This window comes from the organism of the source record quoted next, unplaced genomic scaffold (assembly GCF_019419815.1).
Source record: "Pyrus x bretschneideri cultivar Hongxiangsu unplaced genomic scaffold, Pyrus_bretschneideri_v1 Contig11, whole genome shotgun sequence".
Lineage (NCBI taxonomy): Eukaryota > Viridiplantae > Streptophyta > Magnoliopsida > Rosales > Rosaceae > Pyrus > Pyrus x bretschneideri.
Window position 1 is genome coordinate 8,348,430 of NW_025999402.1, and position 19,647 is coordinate 8,368,076.

General features: G+C 36.3%; 2 protein-coding genes across 2 annotated transcripts; both read left to right on the forward strand.

Moving 5' to 3' along the window:
* Positions 1–4,286: 4,286 nt before the first annotated feature.
* Positions 4,287–8,263, forward strand: LOC103962929 (AT-hook motif nuclear-localized protein 14). Its single transcript, XM_009375710.3, has 5 exons — positions 4,287–4,707; positions 5,724–5,776; positions 6,211–6,342; positions 7,207–7,359; positions 7,648–8,263. The coding sequence occupies exons 1-5, from the start codon at positions 4,335–4,337 to the stop codon at positions 7,993–7,995; spliced, it is 1,059 nt and encodes a 352-aa protein (XP_009373985.2). The 5' UTR covers positions 4,287–4,334; the 3' UTR covers positions 7,996–8,263.
* Positions 8,264–8,937: 674 nt separating this feature from the next.
* On the forward strand, positions 8,938–12,692 carry LOC103962931 (protein EIN4). Its single transcript, XM_009375711.3, has 2 exons — positions 8,938–11,328; positions 11,944–12,692. The coding sequence occupies exons 1-2, from the start codon at positions 9,583–9,585 to the stop codon at positions 12,466–12,468; spliced, it is 2,271 nt and encodes a 756-aa protein (XP_009373986.2). The 5' UTR covers positions 8,938–9,582; the 3' UTR covers positions 12,469–12,692.
* Positions 12,693–19,647: the final 6,955 nt, after the last annotated feature.

Sequence of the window (19,647 nt, forward strand, 5' to 3'; positions counted from 1 at the left end):
ATTTTCTAACTTAGGCACATCTTCCACCTCTTTACCATTATCTATCAAACTGTCACTGTCACACTCAAAGATTGAAAGGATATGATCATCTGTTCCAGAAGCGTGTGATAGATCCTTTCACAGTGACAGTTTGATAGATGATGGTGAAGAGTTGGAAGATGTGCCTAAGTCAGGAAATGGTTGAAGAAGAACAAATGGTGTGCCAATGAAAGCATGGATAAGCATTTCGAGATTCAGTCTGCTCAGTTATGTCAAGTTGTGTGTGTTATCTTTTTAGCTTAACCATGTTTTAATGCAACATATTAAAGAAAGCCTTATCCTAAGTATGTTAAGTCTTGAAATTTACATCAATAACAATAGCAAGTTTGGAAATAGAAGATGGGGATATCTTGCATTAAAACATTGGTTACACTTAACCCATGATTTTAACCAATTGTCCACTCGGGTTGTCAACAAGAACACGCGACCCTTTTCTTCCTTTACTTTGACATCAGCACTTAAAATATGATGACTTATGACTGTGCATACCATTCCATTGACTTGATCCCATCAACTTCATGTGAGGAAACGGGGTGACCGTCTAACATTCCACTAGCGACATGTGGAATGCGAGGTGTGTACATATAGTTTGTCAAGCAAAGCCCATCAACTGTACCAGTTGCCTTACGATTATTTCCACTATGCACACTAAATTTACCCCCTTAAGGTTTACCCCTGCAACTACTGTTTAAAAAATTGGTGTAAATTCTTGCTTGCATCCTGCATTAACAAGAACTTTGTTCAAGTAATATACTACATTCCTAATCCATCGTGAAAAAAAATGTCTAGTTTACCACTATTCCCACTAAATTTACCCTTGCAACTAATGTTTAAAAATTTGCTTGTATCATGCATTAACAAGGACTTTCAGAAGTGAAGAAATTTTCAAGTAATAGACTACATTCCTAAACCGCCGTGAAAAAGTGTCTAGTTATCATCACCCTCCTCAGCAAGAAATGAAACAGTAGGAGTGATAAGTTCTAGAACTATTATGAACAAAATCCATGTATCTACAGGGAGAAATTTAACAACCCAGGCCAAGTTTTAATTCAAGTAAAAGAAGTTACCAAATTATATTATGTTTATTTCCCCAAAAGCTTATCGTTCAATTATTCCACTACCATTTCCAAAACAATAATGCCAACTATGACCACCACTTGGAAATAATTGAACCTTCTAAGGTTAGTGCGAGGACACTGAACAATGCAACCGAAAACAATTATAAATACAAGCAACAATGGCAACAACAACAAAAAAGCATGATCAGAAACAAAACATGCATGAAGTTAGAGATATCAAGCACTCTCAATCTTCTCCTACCCATTTCTCTCAAATTTAGTATGGAGAGCTAGAAATAAAATGTTAAACTAGTAACAAAAACCCGGACTCAAAAAAACTAATATTAGAATATAAAACAACTTGCAAAGACCCAAGTAACACCATGAAGCAAGCATACTTCTTCCATAAACCAAGTGCTCAAATCAGAAATTGAACTCGAATATAACGAAAGCAAACCAGAAATTTCTTAGTAATAATTAATTCACATAAAGAGCATCCCAATTCATCAAAAATTAAAAATTCTCATACCTTTCTAGTTTGAATCCAATCAACTTGGTTGGCGATGGCTTGGAGCAAGCGAGAGAAAAAGACTTGGAGTTCCAAGGAGCGTTTTAAACCCTGAAACAAAATCAACGGGATCCAGAATGATTGAAAAGTGATCGGGCAGAACCCGTGACACCTGTCTTCAAAGCTATAAAGGAAACATTGTCTGCATCACACTTACATCGCTTGTGATATTTTATAAAATAGTTAAGTAATTGGTAATTTCGTGTGTTTACTGGTTCGCTTAGAAGTGCCTTTAAAATGATTGAAAATGTTTAGATGAAATTAATTTTGGATTTCAAAATCACTTTAAATGCATTTTCAGAGAAGCTTCAGATATGCATCTACTTTCCTTCAAACTCACAGTTCTATTTAACTCAAGTAGTACAATAATTGTGTGATTGGCGCAATACATGTTGTTTATGACTATAGTATACATGTTGCGTTGTAAGAAAAATTAAGCTACTGTTATAACTCTATTTGTGTGATTTGAAGGTTTTCTTCTTCTTCGTTTATACTAAAAGGATGTTGGAGACTTAAACGCTCAAGTCCAGCTCGAGGAAAAAACATAATTTCGGGTGCTGCAGTGTTTTCAATGATATATTTTACACTAAGAAGATGAGGAATTCAGCTAAGTACATAATGAGCAACCGAATTTGGTATCGAATTCATCATATACGAGATTTGAACCTAAAGCGTCTCACTTGCAAGTGAAGAGGAATATCACCAGACCGTAGTACTGAGTGGATGAGCGTTGTAGAGTTTGTTGTAAGGAAAATGAGCTATGCAAGAAATTGCGATCCTTGTCACAAAAGAGAGTTTGCTGTAAGAAAAATGAGCTATACAACACTTGTCACGAAAGAGACATTTGTCACCAATTTGTGGCAGAAATTCTCTCCTTTTCTTGAAGCAACTTAACACCAGCTGCTACTGCTAACAGAAAACGAGTACAGCAACCACGACGATGATCGAGCAAATTAAAGCCTGCACCTGTACGAATTTTCAGCACAAATGGAAATAAAATGTCGATACTAACATCAAAGGACAAAAATGGTAGGAAAAATCTGCATAATTTATTACTGCCGAGGGCTGTGGCATAATACCATGGTGGTGGAAAGGCAAATCCCAAGAGAAACCAGTCACAAGCATAGCGCCTTCAAACTTAATTTCCGTCTAAAATACGAGCACGTACTCAACACGAACACATGTATAAGTTGTTGAGAGTGCTTTAGCGCCCTTACTAAAAGTCCTACTACACTGTCTGACTGATTTAATACATTATCTTATGAGCCACTTATAATACTCGTACTTAATACGTGTCTTGTACCTTCAAAAACCGCAATAAAAATCTCGAGCGTTCTTTAATTAAAGAAAAGTAAGCATTAATACAAACACATAATCAATTCAGTATGATCCATTCACTATTACTTGTTGCTCGTATATAATACGTGTTTATGTCCTGAAAAATCCGTTAAACGTCAATTTCTATCATTCCTTAATTAAAAGAAGAAAGTAAGAATCTTGAATGAGAAACTCACGAGGACCATCCAATGCCACAATAACCAAAAGCATGAGAGAGGCTTATCATACATCCCATCAAGCAAATCCAATTCTCTTCCATCAATTTGGAGTTTCACAGTATCTTTATTTCCATGATCTCCACCTATATCTGGAGTTCCACAGTATTTTTATATCCATGTATTTGAATTTAAGTGCAAAGCGTTACCCGATTGAACACTATCTTAATTAACTGACTTAATTCACGTTTCTTAAATGTAGTTATATTGGACCGTCAATATTCCACAACAATAGCATTACACTATTGTTCTTCTTCTGGTGTACAAACCAAAAAAATCTGATAATTACTTGCACTAACTTGTGAACAAAGCCCCACCAGCAGGTATGTATCATTTGGAGAAATAACTTAGGGTTGGTTGTGAGGTGCCAATTAACAGAAATTGTACCACCAAAACAAACATAATTTGCAATATATTAAACAAAAAAGCAGAAATGAATTTAAACTCATAAAATTTAATAAAATCTATTGTTTCCCGAATAAACTATTTTTAATTAAGATTAAAAAGTTCAATAAAAGAATTATATTTGGAATATATTAGTTACGTCAATAATGAGGAATGCATGATATTAATTATTAAGGAGATAATTACAAGGCCTTCCATTCTAATTCATCGCATGCCAATCCAAATTTTTTCATTTCTTTTTAAAGATGTTAGTGTATAATATCGTTTGTAATTAAAATAAAACATGTAATAAAAACAAATACGAATTAAACCAATTGATTAAGATAGAGGTTCTTATACTTAATTTGGCATCTCTTACTTGCATATTTTTTTTCGTGCAATGATATTTTATCTTAAAATAAAAGATTTTAGTTAAGCCACACTATATTTTATCCTAAACCCTAAAATCCACAATTAAAATATTTTTTTTTACGTACAAATAAAGAAAAGTATAGTTATAAATATTTTTTGAAAAAAAAAAACGTAAATTGTGAACTGTTGACTGGAGTCAAAATGTCAAATCAACAACCTAAAACCCAATCCGACGGCCCAAATCACACCACACAAATAAACGCGCAAACCAAAGCAAAAAATAAAACTAAAAGAAGAAAAATAAAATAATTATTTTGTTTATTCGACGGATACGCACTCTCTCTCTCTCTAAAACTCAAAATGGAACCCAATGAAAACCAACTGAGCTCCTACTTCCAACACCCCACCACCGCCACGACCGCCACCGGCTCCGCTGCCACGACCACCCCCTCTCCGACCAATGGGCTCTTTCCCAACACACACTCCACTGATGGGTCCCACATGGTGTACTCTCACTCGGTTCCCTCCTCGGCGGTGACCTCGCCACTTGAGGCCCCCAAAAGGAAGCGGGGGCGGCCCAGAAAGTATGGCACGCCGGAGCAGGCTCTTGCGGCCAAGAAGGCAGCGACGACGTCGTCTCACTCCTCGTCCTCCAAGGAGAAGAAGGACCAACACGGTGCCGTCTCGCCTTCGTATTCTGGGTCGACCAAGAAATCCCAGCAGTTTTCTTTTGGTGGGTTGCAAATAAATACCCTTTTAGATTTTTTCTGCAATTACTGAAATTCTTCGTTTTGTGCTGCTAATTTCTTCAATTTCGATATGGGTTTGGAAATTTTGGTTGCATTTTTGCGGAAATATTGAAACTTGCTGGTTCTGGACGGGTGTTCTGGAAATGCCCTATTTGTGTTTGGTTGTGAAATTTCGGATTCTTGGCGGGTTATATTGCCAATTGCTTCGATTTTATGTGGGTTTTTTTATTTACATTGTGTCTTGGTGCTTTGCCCTATTTTCTGATTTTTGTTTCCGTAATGGTTTATTGTAAATTCGTTGCATTTTAGAGGGTTTTGTTCCAATGGTTGAATTTGTAAGTGTTTTCGGTTGTTCGGTCTCCTCACACCCAAAGTCGTAACCTTTTGGTAGTGTTAGTTTAATTATTGCCAAATGGTGGCATGGTTGGCATTGTTAATTTTGAAATGGGAGTAGAATAACTTCCCCACCTGTTTAAATGATAAGCTTATGGGGAAGTAAAACGAGAAGATAAGTTAATCTGGTAACTTTTATTTACATGAACCAAAATCTTCCTAGATCACACATCCTTGGAAGTGGAAACTTTGGTTGGCTTGAGAGTAAGATATTGATAAGAAGCTCATGAGCTCCTATGTTTTTACTTTTGAAGGATAGTATACCTAGCTTTCTATTAGAGGGTGTTTAGTTTCGGAAATACCGAGTATAAAAGTGATCTCAATACTTTGAAAGTGGCTTGTTTTGTGGTTTAGCAAGCCCTTTGTTTTGTTTTTTTAAGAATTCTAGAACTTATTAAACCTGTTTTCATTAAAGAATGCTGCATATCACTTGACAAATATGAATATTTTTTCTTCCCACTTCTGAAAGTCTTTTTTGTCCTAATATATGTATAATCCTTGTTTTTCTGTGATGCCAAGTAAATTTATTTTTCTGGTTTGACAAAATGAGGTATTAGTAATCATACTTTACTCATGTGGTACTTTTTCTCTTAATTGATTGACGCAGGCAATGCAGGGCAAGGTTTTACACCACACGTTTTAAGTGTCGCTGCTGGGGAGGTATGCATGTCCTAATGAATTCTCAAAGCAATAGTGTAGTTAATTTAGGAATAACGTGACAGTTTATTTCATGTTTGGCCCTTTCAATCACATTTTTTCTTATAAATTGCAGATACTGGAATATATCTCTTTCGTTTCTGATTCCATGAATGAATTTTTTTCTTTTTACATTTGTGTTTCAATGTGTCACATGCTGATCTGGGATATAGAAAAATTCCTTGAATATATTTGTGGTTTTTGTACAACCTCACAGAAATGGTTTCCTTTACCTTTAGTGCAGATCCTATTGTATTTTTATAACATCAACAGTTGCCTCATCTTATGTTGTTTACCTTGCCTGAGTTGACTTTTTGTGCAGTTATTATGTGCTGTTTCTGTTATAGTGTTTTCTTTATGTATTATCTGCTCATACAGATTAGTGAAATGTCTAACAGGATGTGGGACAGAAAATTATGTTTTTCATGCAACAAAGTAAGCGTGAAATATGCATTCTATCTGCTTCTGGTACCATCTCAAATGCGTCTCTCCGCCAACCAGCTACTTCAGGAGGCAACATTACATATGAGGTAAATTTTGTCCTCAACCTTTTCCTAGTGTGATAATTTTATCTTAAAATATATTGTGTTTGAAGTTTTTGGTATATCATATTCAGTATTATGTTCAATATATGAGTGTGGACCTTCCATATGGTATTTGATTTATGGTGGGCAAGTATAGGAACTGTCACAGGTTAATTTATCCGTGGGCTCTCGGTTGGAGCATAAATGTACAAGTTCAGCCATTACTATTGTGTGTATATAGATATTTTTGCTCGGTTCATTCATTCAGTTAATCTGAGATACAACAAAGATGCTAGCCTGAAATCTGAAAATAACAATTATCACTTGCCTCTAATTTAGTTGGTAGATGTTTTTTGAATGATTGTTCTTCTTATTTTCTCAAATAAAAAAAAACTTTTTGACTGTACAGTTCTGAGCCATTTTGCCCCGTAAATCCTACAAAAGGAAGGGGTATCATATGATTGATGAAAAAGTACCAACCACAGCAATGTGGGTGGCTGAATTTTGATTTTAATAGTGTCCAAGTTATTCGTTCATTGTTACATTTATAGTTGGGCAATGTGTCTTTGCTCATGTATGTGTGTAGTTCGGCGGGAGAAAAGGGGGAAATGACGAGTCACTAATGCCTACAGTGGTTTCTTTTGAAAATAAAAATATTAGTTTGTAAATGTGCGTATGCTTATCTATCCAGAAATTGTGGAAGTTGGAAACAAAAAAATATATGAAAAAATGTTTTCAAACTGTGCATATTCTTGCTAAGAAAGTATTATGTCAGTCCTTAGATTAATATTATATGTCTGGCTAAGTCCTTCTTGATCATCTTCCTCATGTTTAGTTCATCAAAGTATAATGATTTCTTTCTGATGTTAGGGTCGCTTTGAGATTATTTCATTATCTGGGTCTTATGTACGTGCTGACCATGGAGGGAGGGCTGGTGGGCTCAGTGTATGCCTATCTAATACTGACGGACAAATCATTGGCGGTGGAATTGGTGGGCCCCTGAAGGCTGCAGGCCCTGTGCAGGTACTATTTGAGAGCAAGTTTACTCTTGGTTGAATAACGTTTGTAACATTGTTTTAGTGCACAACTGCGGCATAAGATACGAGCTACTTATTGTGTCTCTGCGTTGAAGCAGTAAGGGGTTTGGATGCCATCTGATCCCTTAAATTGGTTTTTTGCCATGTTATTTGGCATTGGGACATTTATGTAACTCTTTCTTCTTCTTAACCGAAGTCTCTGCTCGTTTCAGTTAGCATGTTTCATAATTGGTTCTGCTGTATTTATCGAAACACTAGTTTGTTGCACGTACAGGTTATTGTGGGCACATTTCAGATTGATGCCAAAAAGGATGCGACTGCTGGTGTAAAAGGAGATGCTTCTGCCACCAAGTTGCCATCGCCAGGGGAAATGATGAGCGGAGGCTTCCGCTCAACACTGGACTCTTCTGGAAGAACTCTTGTCAGGGGAAATGAAGATCAGCAACCTATGGGGGGTAGTCATTTCATGCTTCAAGGCATGCATGTCGCACCTTCACGGCCCACAGATTGGAGAGGTGGTCCGGATGCTAGAGCCTCAGGCGCTTATGAATTGACAGGAAGAGGAGGCCGTGCACCGAACCAATCTCCAGAGAACGGGGACTACGATCAAATTCAAGATTAGGGATTTGCTTTTGGGATTTGAAAGCGCTGTTTTTTTCGTAGATAGCTGTATAATACAGACCCGAGAACGTTATGTCACCGTACTCTGTTTGTAGTGTGCAGCATTCATTAGAAATGATGGCTCCATACCCGTGACCTCCACCCTCTGAAATATCTCGCTGCCGTCAATATTGCTCATGGTGTATGTGCGTAGGTATCGCCGGCGAGTATCTGTTCTATACTTTGCCGGATATGGTTGTCGATATTTATCCATTTGGAAACTATTCACAGTTCTGCTTCTCTTTCAAAGCTTTTGTTATGAGCTGCTTGAGCCTCGAATGGTTCTTCACCTTCTCGGTGTAAATTGTTTGAATCGCGTTCGCCTGAAAGCCTGCTAAATTTTCTTTCTAGGGTACACGTTAATGGAAACTGCAACTACACTTGTTGTGCCTAACAAGGTGCTTCTTTCAAGTGCAGTTTTTCAAAAGCCAAAAGCAGTTTGAATTATTTATGCTAAACACTGTCATAAGCACTTTTAGCGGTTGGGAAGTGCATTTAGTTATTTTAAAAGTAATTTTTTTTTTTTTAATGCTTGACAATTGTCAGTGTATGTTAAATGTTCAAATATGAAGATGTGTTTTAGTGTTTTTTTCTTTCACATATCCTCTTATTATTGATTATTGGGATAGAACGTCACAAACTCACAAATGAACATGTGTCATACAAGTTTCTTTTCTCTAACCTAACCTAATGGCTGCATATAAAACAGAGAATCATGAGCACGTGCATCACGTGTTCCTACCGACTCCATCACCAGATTGGATCCATCCAACGGTGTAAAAGCTAGGATGCACATCCTTCATACGTGCCCGCCCACATTTAACCAACACAAAAATGGAAAAAGAACAACCTTTTTTTAACGAATTAAATAAGGAAAGAAAATATTTTATTAAATAAAAGATGCACTAAATAAGTTAGAGCCTTTAAACTTTTAATTTTCGTTTCTGCAACAAGTTGGTGGCGAAAGATCGAGTCTTTGGCTTTGATTAATGGTGGGTTTTGCCTAAAAAGTTGGATTAAAGTAAAAAGTTTCCAACTTTCGGTTTCTAATTTGGACACGGGAGGCACGAGGTGTGTTGCTTTTGCTTAGATTTTTTTTTTTTTTTTTTTCCAGATTTTTTTTTGCTTCTGTTTCTTGTTTTCTCTGAGGTTTTGATTATCCGAAATCAAGCTTTTATTTGTAATTTTTGAAATGAAAGAACAGCAGAGGAGTGGATTGCAGAAAGTTTGTAGGGAAATTTAGATTGGATAGGGAGAAAAATTTGGAGTTCCTGGCAGATGAGTAGGTTAGATCTTAAGAATTTAGGAGGGGGTTATGTCAGTCCCCTCCAGCAATCCAGGTTGGTGTTTTCAGATCTTGGAATTTGGAAAATATGTTTTGAGATTCTTCATTTGGGATTAAAGTGATAGAATTTGAGTAGTATTCGTTTTTTTTTTTTTTTCGGTTTTTGAGTGAGTTTTGGTTGTTCTGGAGTTTGAAAAATCGAAACTTTGATAGAAGGAGAATGATCTGAACAAAATTGATCACTTGGGGAGGGTGCAATCTGCAATGTTAAGAGCATTAGCAATTGGATTGTTGGTTTCGTGTTTCGTTACGTTAGTGTCAGGCAGTGATCATGACTTTGCACATTGTAATTGTGATGAGGAGGGTTTTTGGAGCATTCCAAACATTATAGAGGGCCAAAGAGTGAGCGATTTCTTGATTGCAATTGCATATTTTTCAATCCCTATAGAACTCCTTTACTTTGTCAGCTGCTCGAATTTTCCGTTCAAATGGGTTCTCCTGCAGTTTATTGCATTCATTGTACTCTGTGGCTTGACACATTTGTTAAATGCTTGGACATATTATGGCCGTTACACGTTCCAACTGATGCTGTCCCTCACCATTGCCAAGTTCCTCACTGCCCTGGTCTCTTGCGCAACCGCAATAACCCTTTTAACTCTGTTCCCTATGATTCTCAAAGTAAAAGTGAGAGAATTGTTCTTGAGGCAAAATGTGATGGAATTAGACCAAGAGGTTGGGATGATGAAGATACAGAAGGAGGCGAGTTGGCATGTTCGAATGCTGACACAGGAAATTAGGAAGTCACTTGACAAGCATACCATATTGTATACAACTCTGGTTGAGCTTTCAAAGACGTTAGACTTGCATAACTGTGCAGTTTGGATGCCAAATGAGAAAAGAGGAGAGATGAACCTGACCCATGAGTTGAAAGCAAGTTCTTCGCAAAAGTATCGCCTTTCTATCCCAATTAATGACCCAGATGTGTTAGAGATAAGAGTGAGCGAGAGGGTAATGATCCTGAGACCTGATTCAACGCTGGGATCTGCAAGTAGCGGCGAGTCTGCTGAATCAGGTGCTGTAGCAGCAATCCGGATGCCAATGCTTCAGGCTTCAAATTTCAAAGGGGGTACACCACAGTTGGTTGATACTCATTATGCTATATTGGTTTTGGTTCTTCCAATTGCAAATTCTGGAGGTTGGAGCCATCATGAGCTGGAGATAGTGGAAGTTGTGGCTGACCAGGTCGCCGTGGCTCTATCCCATGCTGCAGTACTTGAAGAGTCTCAACTAATGAGGGAGAAACTGGGTGAACAAAATCGAGCGTTGCAACAAGCTAAGAAGAATGCAATGATGGCTAGCCAAGCAAGGCACTCGGTTCAGAAGGTAATGAGTCATGGAATGAGAGGGCCAATGCATACGATTTTGGGTTTGCTTTCGATGTTTCAAGAGAATTTAAGTTTCGAACAGAGCATTAATGTGGACACAATGGCAAAAACTAGTTATGTTCTCTGCACTTTGATAAATGATGTGATGGAGATGTCAGCAAAAGATAACGGAAGGTTCCTATTGGAGATGAAACCGTTTGAACTACATTCTATGATCAAGGAAGCTGCTTGCCTTGCCAAATGCTTGTGTATGTATAAAGGGTTTAGCTTTGAAATTGATGTTCAAAGCTCATTGCCTAATCAGGTGATAGGGGACGAAAAAAGGACTTTCCAAGTGCTCTTGCATATGATTGGGTACCTATTGAGCACCTATAATGGTGGGGGGACTGTCATCTTTCGGGCTATTTCTGAAAGTGGTAGTGATGGCCCTGATGATAGATTGCAAGGAATGTGGAGAACAGGTATTCCAGATGAGTACATTTGTATAAAGTTTGAATTTGAGATTAGTGAGGCAAGTTCTTATCCCGGCGGATTAGTAGCATTGACACACGATGATGGTAGGCGGCATGACAATGATGATATCAAAAGGGGCTTGAGCTTCAGCATTTGTAAGAAGATTGTTCAGGTACGTGCTGCGGATGTTTATTTATGTTATCAATATTCTTTAGTTTGCTGCGTGGTGCTATATAAATTTCTGCATTATTAGCTATGAATTCAGTTGTTGGTAGGCTTCACTTGAAATAGATTTTGTGTGTAGAAATGAGTACTCAAGACGCCATGGTCTCAGAGTCAAATATCTCCGTTGTTCATTTAACCGCGTAAAGATATTTGTTAACTTGTTCATGCCTGTTGGTTTCTTACTATTTAGTTTGGTTTCAAGAAATCGTTCACGCAGTTACATGAAAACGGCACCAGGTTCTCTCCATACCATATCTCAGGCATGCTCAAGTTTGATCGGCAAACTAATTATACTGTATTGAATTGGTAATACTGTGAGTCAAATTGTATTTTCTGCTCTGAAGTAAAAAATATTGGTCAACTTTTTATCTTTGACTCTATATGAGTGGTGGTAACAATCTTCACTTTTATGCGAATTTTAGTGTCATGGATACAAATCCACAGTATAAATTCAAGTAGGTTTTTTATCTGGACTATCTTGATATGAGAAGACAATTAAAGAATAGCATACGAGGAGTAATTTTAGCGACTTATGATTGTTTTTTAATAAATTCATGGACAGATGATGCAAGGCAATATCTGGATATCCATGAATCCGGTGGATTTTGCAGAAAGCATGACACTTGTTCTCAGGTTTCAAATCGTCTCGTCTACTGGGAGAGCCATATATCCCCTCGGAAATACATTGGAGCAACCAAATTCGAACTCCCAGTTCAGTGGCCTTCGGGTTATAGTAGCGGATGATGATAACGTAAACAGGACTGTGACCAGTAAGCTGCTCGAGAAACTTGGCTGTCAAGTTACTGCTGTGTCTTCTGGGTTTGAATGCCTGAGTGCCCTTACTGCTGCCGAAAACTCTTTTCGAATTGTTGTTTTGGATCTCCACATGCCGGAAATGGATGGGTTTGAAGTGGCAATGAGAATCAGGAAGTTCTGCAGCCGTAGTTGGCCATTGATCATAGCCCTCACGGCAACTGCGGAGGAGCATATATGGGAGAGATGTCTGCAGCTGGGAATGAACGGATTGATTCGAAAACCTGTTCTTTTGCAAGGAATGGCGGATGAACTTTGTCGAGTTCTGCAATGAGCACAAGTTGTAGAGAGAGATGGAATCCAACTTTAACATGTCAAACTTAGTTTTTACTCAGAAAATATAGTAATTAGATATTGCTAATTAACCTTCATATCACAATATGTACTGAGTAGTGAGTTTATTTGTTGTTGATGTTAAGCCAAGGCTACTCACATTGAAGTAAATTCAATGATTATTCTAACTCTACTATTCAATCCAATGATTTAATTCAAACAAAACAGTCTGCGAAACTTACCTACACATGTATGCCACTATGTGCGTGATTGATTTGGGATACATATTACAAAGCATTTAATCAATAGAAGAACAAAAAATTTAGGAGTTGGGAGCGGAGTCGAAGAACGAAAAGATAGTCGGAGCAAAAACAATGTCTAGTTAAACCAAATTTAAGGACCGATTCACAATTATATTTCAGATAAGACAAACGATACTGGGGTGAATTTGCGAATTTCTCGACATCAAATCACTCGATTTTCTTACTTCATTTGGATGCAAATGTACGATTGTTCATTTTCCAATTGGGTAGGAATTGATCAGGTTGCATCTATGGTCACTCTCTTCATGAACCCTGGAAATGATTCACTTCTCTCTTCCCCGACACTACAAGAAAATGAAAAAAAGAAAGATGGAAAAGTCTGAAATCCCATCGCATTCAGGTAAAATCGAATTGACATTCCATTTACTTGTCATCTTAACTTTTCTGTTTTTGGGACTGTAATCGCTACTGTATGTTTGAACAAACCCTAACCCTAACCCTAATGCTCTGTGCGTTTAATGGTACTCGGGTGTCCGGAGGATACGTATTGCCGAGACCATGACACTGTGTAAGTCTCTCTCTCTCTCTCAACTTCTGTTTTCTCTCGTGTGTGTAAATATATATGCACTTACATAACTCCACATGCATTTTAAACGAAAATTGATTGTTTTTTTTATAATTCTCTGGATCTCCTGTCTGCCATTCATCTTAGTACGAGAGGCTCGACATGCCCATACATCACACTGATGAGAGTAAAAACTGACCTCTTCTGGCAACCTTGCTTCCCCTATGTCCACTTGAAGTCATACGTGCCTCCAACTTTTCTTGCTTAAATTCAATGTTTGCTCATTTTTTCTTTTTTTCTCTAGGAAACTTGGGGGCAGTGAATATGTTCAAATGCCACGCCTAGAAATCTGATGCATTCACTTCGAAATGTACCCGTTCCTAATCAGGAACTTTCAAGGGGTACGAAGGGATTGACCCTTGAAGCTACAAAAAGTATAGGCCAACATCCTCTTTTTGCATGGCTGCCCAATGAAAATTCTAGGAAAGAAAACCATAACTTAACACCTAAGCAATGTCATATGTGTGGTCAAGTGAATGGAGTCGATCATACGTTGGCTCACTTCCGTATTGGTCATGTTTCAATGTCAACCTTTGGTAGGGGTACGCTTTTTCCTTACTCAAGTTTAAAACCCCGACAAGGTTTTTACGAGATCACATTTTGTACAAATATCCTCGTGATCATTAATAAAAATTTAAATCTTATCCTATCAAATATAGCCAAAAATTAACCCTTAATTTCATAAATGTCACTTTTTATTAAATAATTCAGATATTTCAAATATATCCAAAATTCCACCTAAATAGACACAAATACCCTCAAATTTAACAATCAAATAAATTAGAGACGTTTTAGCCAAAATGATTCGTGATATTGACATAACTCCTTAATCTGATCCTTAACCATTAATGATAATCAATAGTAGTGTTCTTGACTTTGTCCATCATGATCATTTTAATCTTTCTTTGAATTTGTCCATCGTGATCATTTTAGTTTTTGGTGACAAATTTGTCAATTGTTCTGTTAGTGTGATGATGTGGCGTCACATGGGTCTCACAAATACAATCATATAACGAAATGTAGATTAACTTTGAAAACTATTTTTATATTTAAAACTAAAAATGATATTAGTAAGCAAAAAGGCATTGAAGGCATGATTGAAATTCTGCTGCTTCTACTTAAAGTAACTGCAGCGGTGCTCAATGTCAATGATGAAGGGGTCGAAGGGGATACAGTTGTGGTGGTGGAGTGTAGAAGCGAATGTGAAGTTGGACCGGAGATTAAGGCAACAATAGCTAAAAAACCTTTAATTTATTTAATTGTTAAATGTAAGAGTATTTATCTCTATTTAAGTGAAATCTTGGATATATTTGATTTTTTTTAATAAAAAGTGACATTTTTGAAATTAAGAGTTAATTTTTTGCTATATTTGATAAATACTCAAAAATGATCATGTACAGTTTTATCATTAAATTATTGGCTTTCTATCTGTTATCCTAACAAAGTAGTATTTCCTGGGCAATGGCAATGAAAAACATAATTGGTTTATATATGCTTACGACGAATGCCTTGAGAATTTTTAATTGTGACAGGAACACGAGTGGTACATCACGTATTTTTATGTAAGTGATGAGAAATTTTATTTTTTAAGTTATTAACTTTTTAATACACATATCTCACAATTTGTATAATGACACGTAATGTACCACTTCGTGTGCCAATCACACTGAAAAATCTCTCATGCCTCTAACAGAATCTTTTGAACGTCGTTTCCATCCATCTCAGAATTCATGTTGCTTGTTCTACAACATGTTGGAGCTCCATTGTTGCACGTTTGAGTAGACCTGAACGTATTTTGTCACAATACAAAAAGGTATAAAAAAAAATGACAACATTTTACATTTTTTTAAAGAGTGGTGCTATTTACACATCATTTTTTTACATCCAACACACTCATCTCAAATTTTGGTTGAGGGATCGAATGAAAGGACAAAAGTCAAAAGGAGTGTGGTATGTAAAAATAGGTGTATGGATAGGACCACGTACCCTCTCTAGAACTGATAGAGGAAAGTTTGGCTGCAAGTAATTGTGTAGTTGACTTTACAAATTAATTGCTGGACAGGGATAATCAGAAGAGTAATACTAGAGAGACAAAAATTTTAAACTAACATTATTTAGTTTGCAAATTTTATTAAAAATTTAGTCTCCCTAACATTATCCTAATCAGAATTCGTCAGTTCTTTGGCAGATTAGGACTAAATAGCTCATACCATCCACGAGTATGATTCTAGCCCTCTATCAGTCCAAGTGATCCAATTCGTAGTCAAAGGGGTGTGATATTCACACACATTTTTTTTACTTCTCACACATTCTTCTAATTTTAGGCCATCAGATCGAATGAATTGAAGAAAATTAACGGACATAAATTAACAAAGGGTATGTGAGAAGTAAAAAAAAATGTGTGGATAACACATCAAAAAAGAGTGTATGGATAGCGCATCCTGTAGTCAAAATGTCAAAGTGGGGAATTGCTTTTGGAATGGGTACCAATTATGCAAACCCATATTTTTGTCTTTCGACGCTATTGCCTTTTGAATTCTCAACCCTCAAATACAATACAATTTGATTTTGATTTCTACTTTGGTATCCTTTAGAAACATGATTATTAAAAGAAAATATTATAAAATTAAAAACGGCACTAAAATAAGTAAACCAGTTTCAATATATATAAAAACTAACCAGATATAGAATAACGCACAACTCATCATAAATAAAACTTTTGATTCAACCACCCAATCGGAAACTCGTATGGATGCATAGCTCTAATTCTAATGCCTCCAATTTGGTTTCATTTTCTTAATTAATTTCTTAGATTTGGTTTCATTTTCTTAATTAATTTCTTAGTTTTACTATTGGTTTCTTCCTTATCAGCTTCACTAGATCGATAAACTAGTGACTAGACCACGGTATCTTTTCTGAATTTAGGTAATGTGAAAAGCTAGATATAGCTTTCCCTTGTTCAACTTAGCAAACTAGGTCTCATGGTATATTATAATCAAAAGCATATCGTCATTACTGCACTACTATTATGCGATATTGTGGATTTATATCGGCTTCAGAAAGCAGTTAGAAGAATAGAATATTAAGAAAAAAGGTAATCCCATGATTAAAGAAAATGTTCTGTTTGTATAATGAAAGCTTAGATTGTTGACAAATCGACTTATAATTTATAAAAGGTTTTTCAGTTAAAATAGTCTCTGAGATTTGCATAACATATCATTTTGACCTTTGAGATTGAAAATCAATAGAAATGGTCACTGAGATTGTCCACCATCCATTATTTTGATCATTCCGTTAGAAACTCCGTTAAGTGTCTCGTAGCTCTTGGCCGAAAGTTTGAGCAATTTTCAAAGTTTCATAACTCAATCATTTCTTAACCAAATTCGATCCATAATATATCAAAATGAAGATAGAAAAATGTAGAACATGATTATACCTATTTGGCTCAAAAATGGCTATCTTGGCGTTGAGTTAGCCACTTTCGAACCGTTTTCCGGCCAAACCATGACGAGTTAGCCACTGAGAAAGGTATCATTCTCTTCTTCTCAATGAGAAGTATGATTTTGGTTTTTGAATCAATTGATTTCGTTGAGTATTGAAGAAGTTATGAACGTTTAAAGTTTACCCAGTTTCGAACGAGTATTCCAGTTTTTCCGCTGACCCATCACTTTTCAGACTATTTTCCGACCATCTTTGACGATCATTGGGCTTCCAAATAAGTATACTCTTGTTCTACACTTTCCCATCTTCATTTTAATATATTATGAGTCGAATTTGATTAAGAAACGATTGAGTTACGAAGCTTGGAAAATTGCCCAAACTTCCGTCTAAGAGCTCCGAAACACTTAACTGAGTTTTTAACAGAATGACCAAAATAATGGATGGTGGACAATCTCAGAGACCATTTCTATTGATTTTCAATCTCAAGAACTAAAGTGACGTGTTATGTAAATCTCATGGATCATTTTAGATATAAAAACCTTTATAAAATGAGATCCCATAGCTGGTTTGTCTTGCTGCCATTCGAATTGGGATCAAATATAATTAAGTTAATTAGGTTCGAACTTCAAATTATTATAAAACAATCTCCAGTATAAATGCATGGAACACATCAATCACAAAACCATCTCAGTTAATTAAGTTAATTAATTAATGATATGAACCAGTGCCCTCGCTGCAGCGAATATATATGAAGCATGGTGATTAGCCAATAGCGATGAAGAGTTTTGAGAGGTCCTCATTAACAAGAGAAGACGCAGTTAGTGGCAGATTTATGATTTGAACTTTGGGATTCAATATTAAATACAAGTTCTTTTAGATAGAAATAAAGTGTGAAGAGCTAAAAAAAAAAAAAAGAAGGAACTTTAAAGAAAAATCATATTTTTACATTAAAAAATCAATCTTAGTACTATTCACTTTACCTTTTATTTTGTCCTTATCTTTAAAACTCAAAATTTTCAAATCCTTTTTCATTAGTTTTTCAAAAAAAAAAAAATTTATTTACTGAAGCATTTCGTCAAATGCTTGGTAGGCTTGTTATCATCAGCTAAACCATGTTGTGCATACACGTAATCATCATATGCCAAATGAATCTGATGAGTGATGTAGCGAGAATTTGTCGGGTAGTGTTGGTACAACTTGTCGAGATACAAACATTTAGAAGTCACAAAAAAAATTTGTACCAAACATTCAAAAGATTATCGGAAGGCCTTCATATGTATATTTTTCGGACTTCAGGTGGTCCTGGACCACCTTGGTTCCTACTTTCATCCGCTTGGACGCAGTCCACTCAAATTTTTTTTCTTTTGCAATTAAGATTTAAGGGATGTGATATTCACACACCTATTTTTACTTCTCACACACCTTTCTAATTTTCGGCTATCGGATCGATTGAAATGAAGAAGATCAACGGACATAAATTAACAAGAAGTGTGTGAGAAGTAAAAAAAGATACGTGGATAGCATACCCCAAGATTTAATAGTAGCTAGTAGCGTCATTTGTCTAATAAAATATTCGCAACATGTGTAAAAAGTAATTCATCCAAAGACAACGGGCACCCTACGGCAGCATTCGAAAACAACTATACATTTTAATTAGATTTTTAATTGTGTTTGCATCATCGCATGATCACGCATTCATCAGAGGTAGAGTTGGAAAGTGATAATATGCTCTCAAGTTTTTAAAATTTCTCATGGTAATGCATAATGATTCCTCAATATTTAAATAACCAATGAATTAATTAATTAATTGTGTTAGTAGCTTTCTACTAAATTACTAAGGATTTAATTTCGCTGCTGAAAGAATTAGCAGTTCCTCCTGCTGAGAGCCTATCACGACACGACACGTGTCACTTGGACACGTATCGTGCTGTGATAGGCTCTCAATAGGAGGGGCTGCTGATTCTTCAGCAGCCAAGTCTTGTTCAATTACTAATTGATATCAAATGTAGAAAACTTCAACTTTATTAGGTTGTCCTCGTTTCTTAATGCAGGTTTTACGGATTCCCCTTTCAAAGTATTATAGTTTAATTGGCTTGTTTAGACATTAAAAAATAATTGGGGCTTGAAAATGTTGGTAAAACTACACCAGCAAAGACAACCACTGGAGCACAAAAAGGAGGTTTTATTTGTTTGTTAGTCTTAGTCCGCAGATTATTTTAATTAATCATGCTGCTTTAAATATTAAACTCCTTGAGGTGGGCTCCATGATCCTCAATGAAAAGCTGCCTTACCATTAGAAATTTAGAACGAATGTTGTATGCAAATTACTAGGTAATAAACAAATTAGGGTTCATTAAACAATGACATGTGAATCCATGTGAAGAGGGTCCTTCATGTTTCTGTATACAACTCGATCTGTAAGATACATCCTTTGAGTGTCAAGGAAACATCCTTTTAGCGACAATTTTATATAACTAGTTTGCTGTAAATATAAAAGTTTTATTCATGTATAGCTCCTTTATATCTCTAGTACCATAATAGTTAACATGGATGGAGATGAATATTATGCGTGTGAAGCGTATAATTATGTATCTTTAAGATGTGAAGCACATGTGTCCGTTAGCAGGGGTAGATCAATTTATGAACCCAAGTGGTCTCGGGACTACTTGAAAGTTCGAAAAAAGGCCTGTGAGGATCTTCGAGGACCATTCAACGGTCTGGATAGGTGGTGGAAGAGTTGACCACCATGGTTGTGCAGATGTTATGCAGCAAAGCTTTGAAATAAGAAGAAATATCGAAGTTCAGACGAAGAGGAACACAAAGAAGACCACCAAGGCTCTGTTGTTCTTGG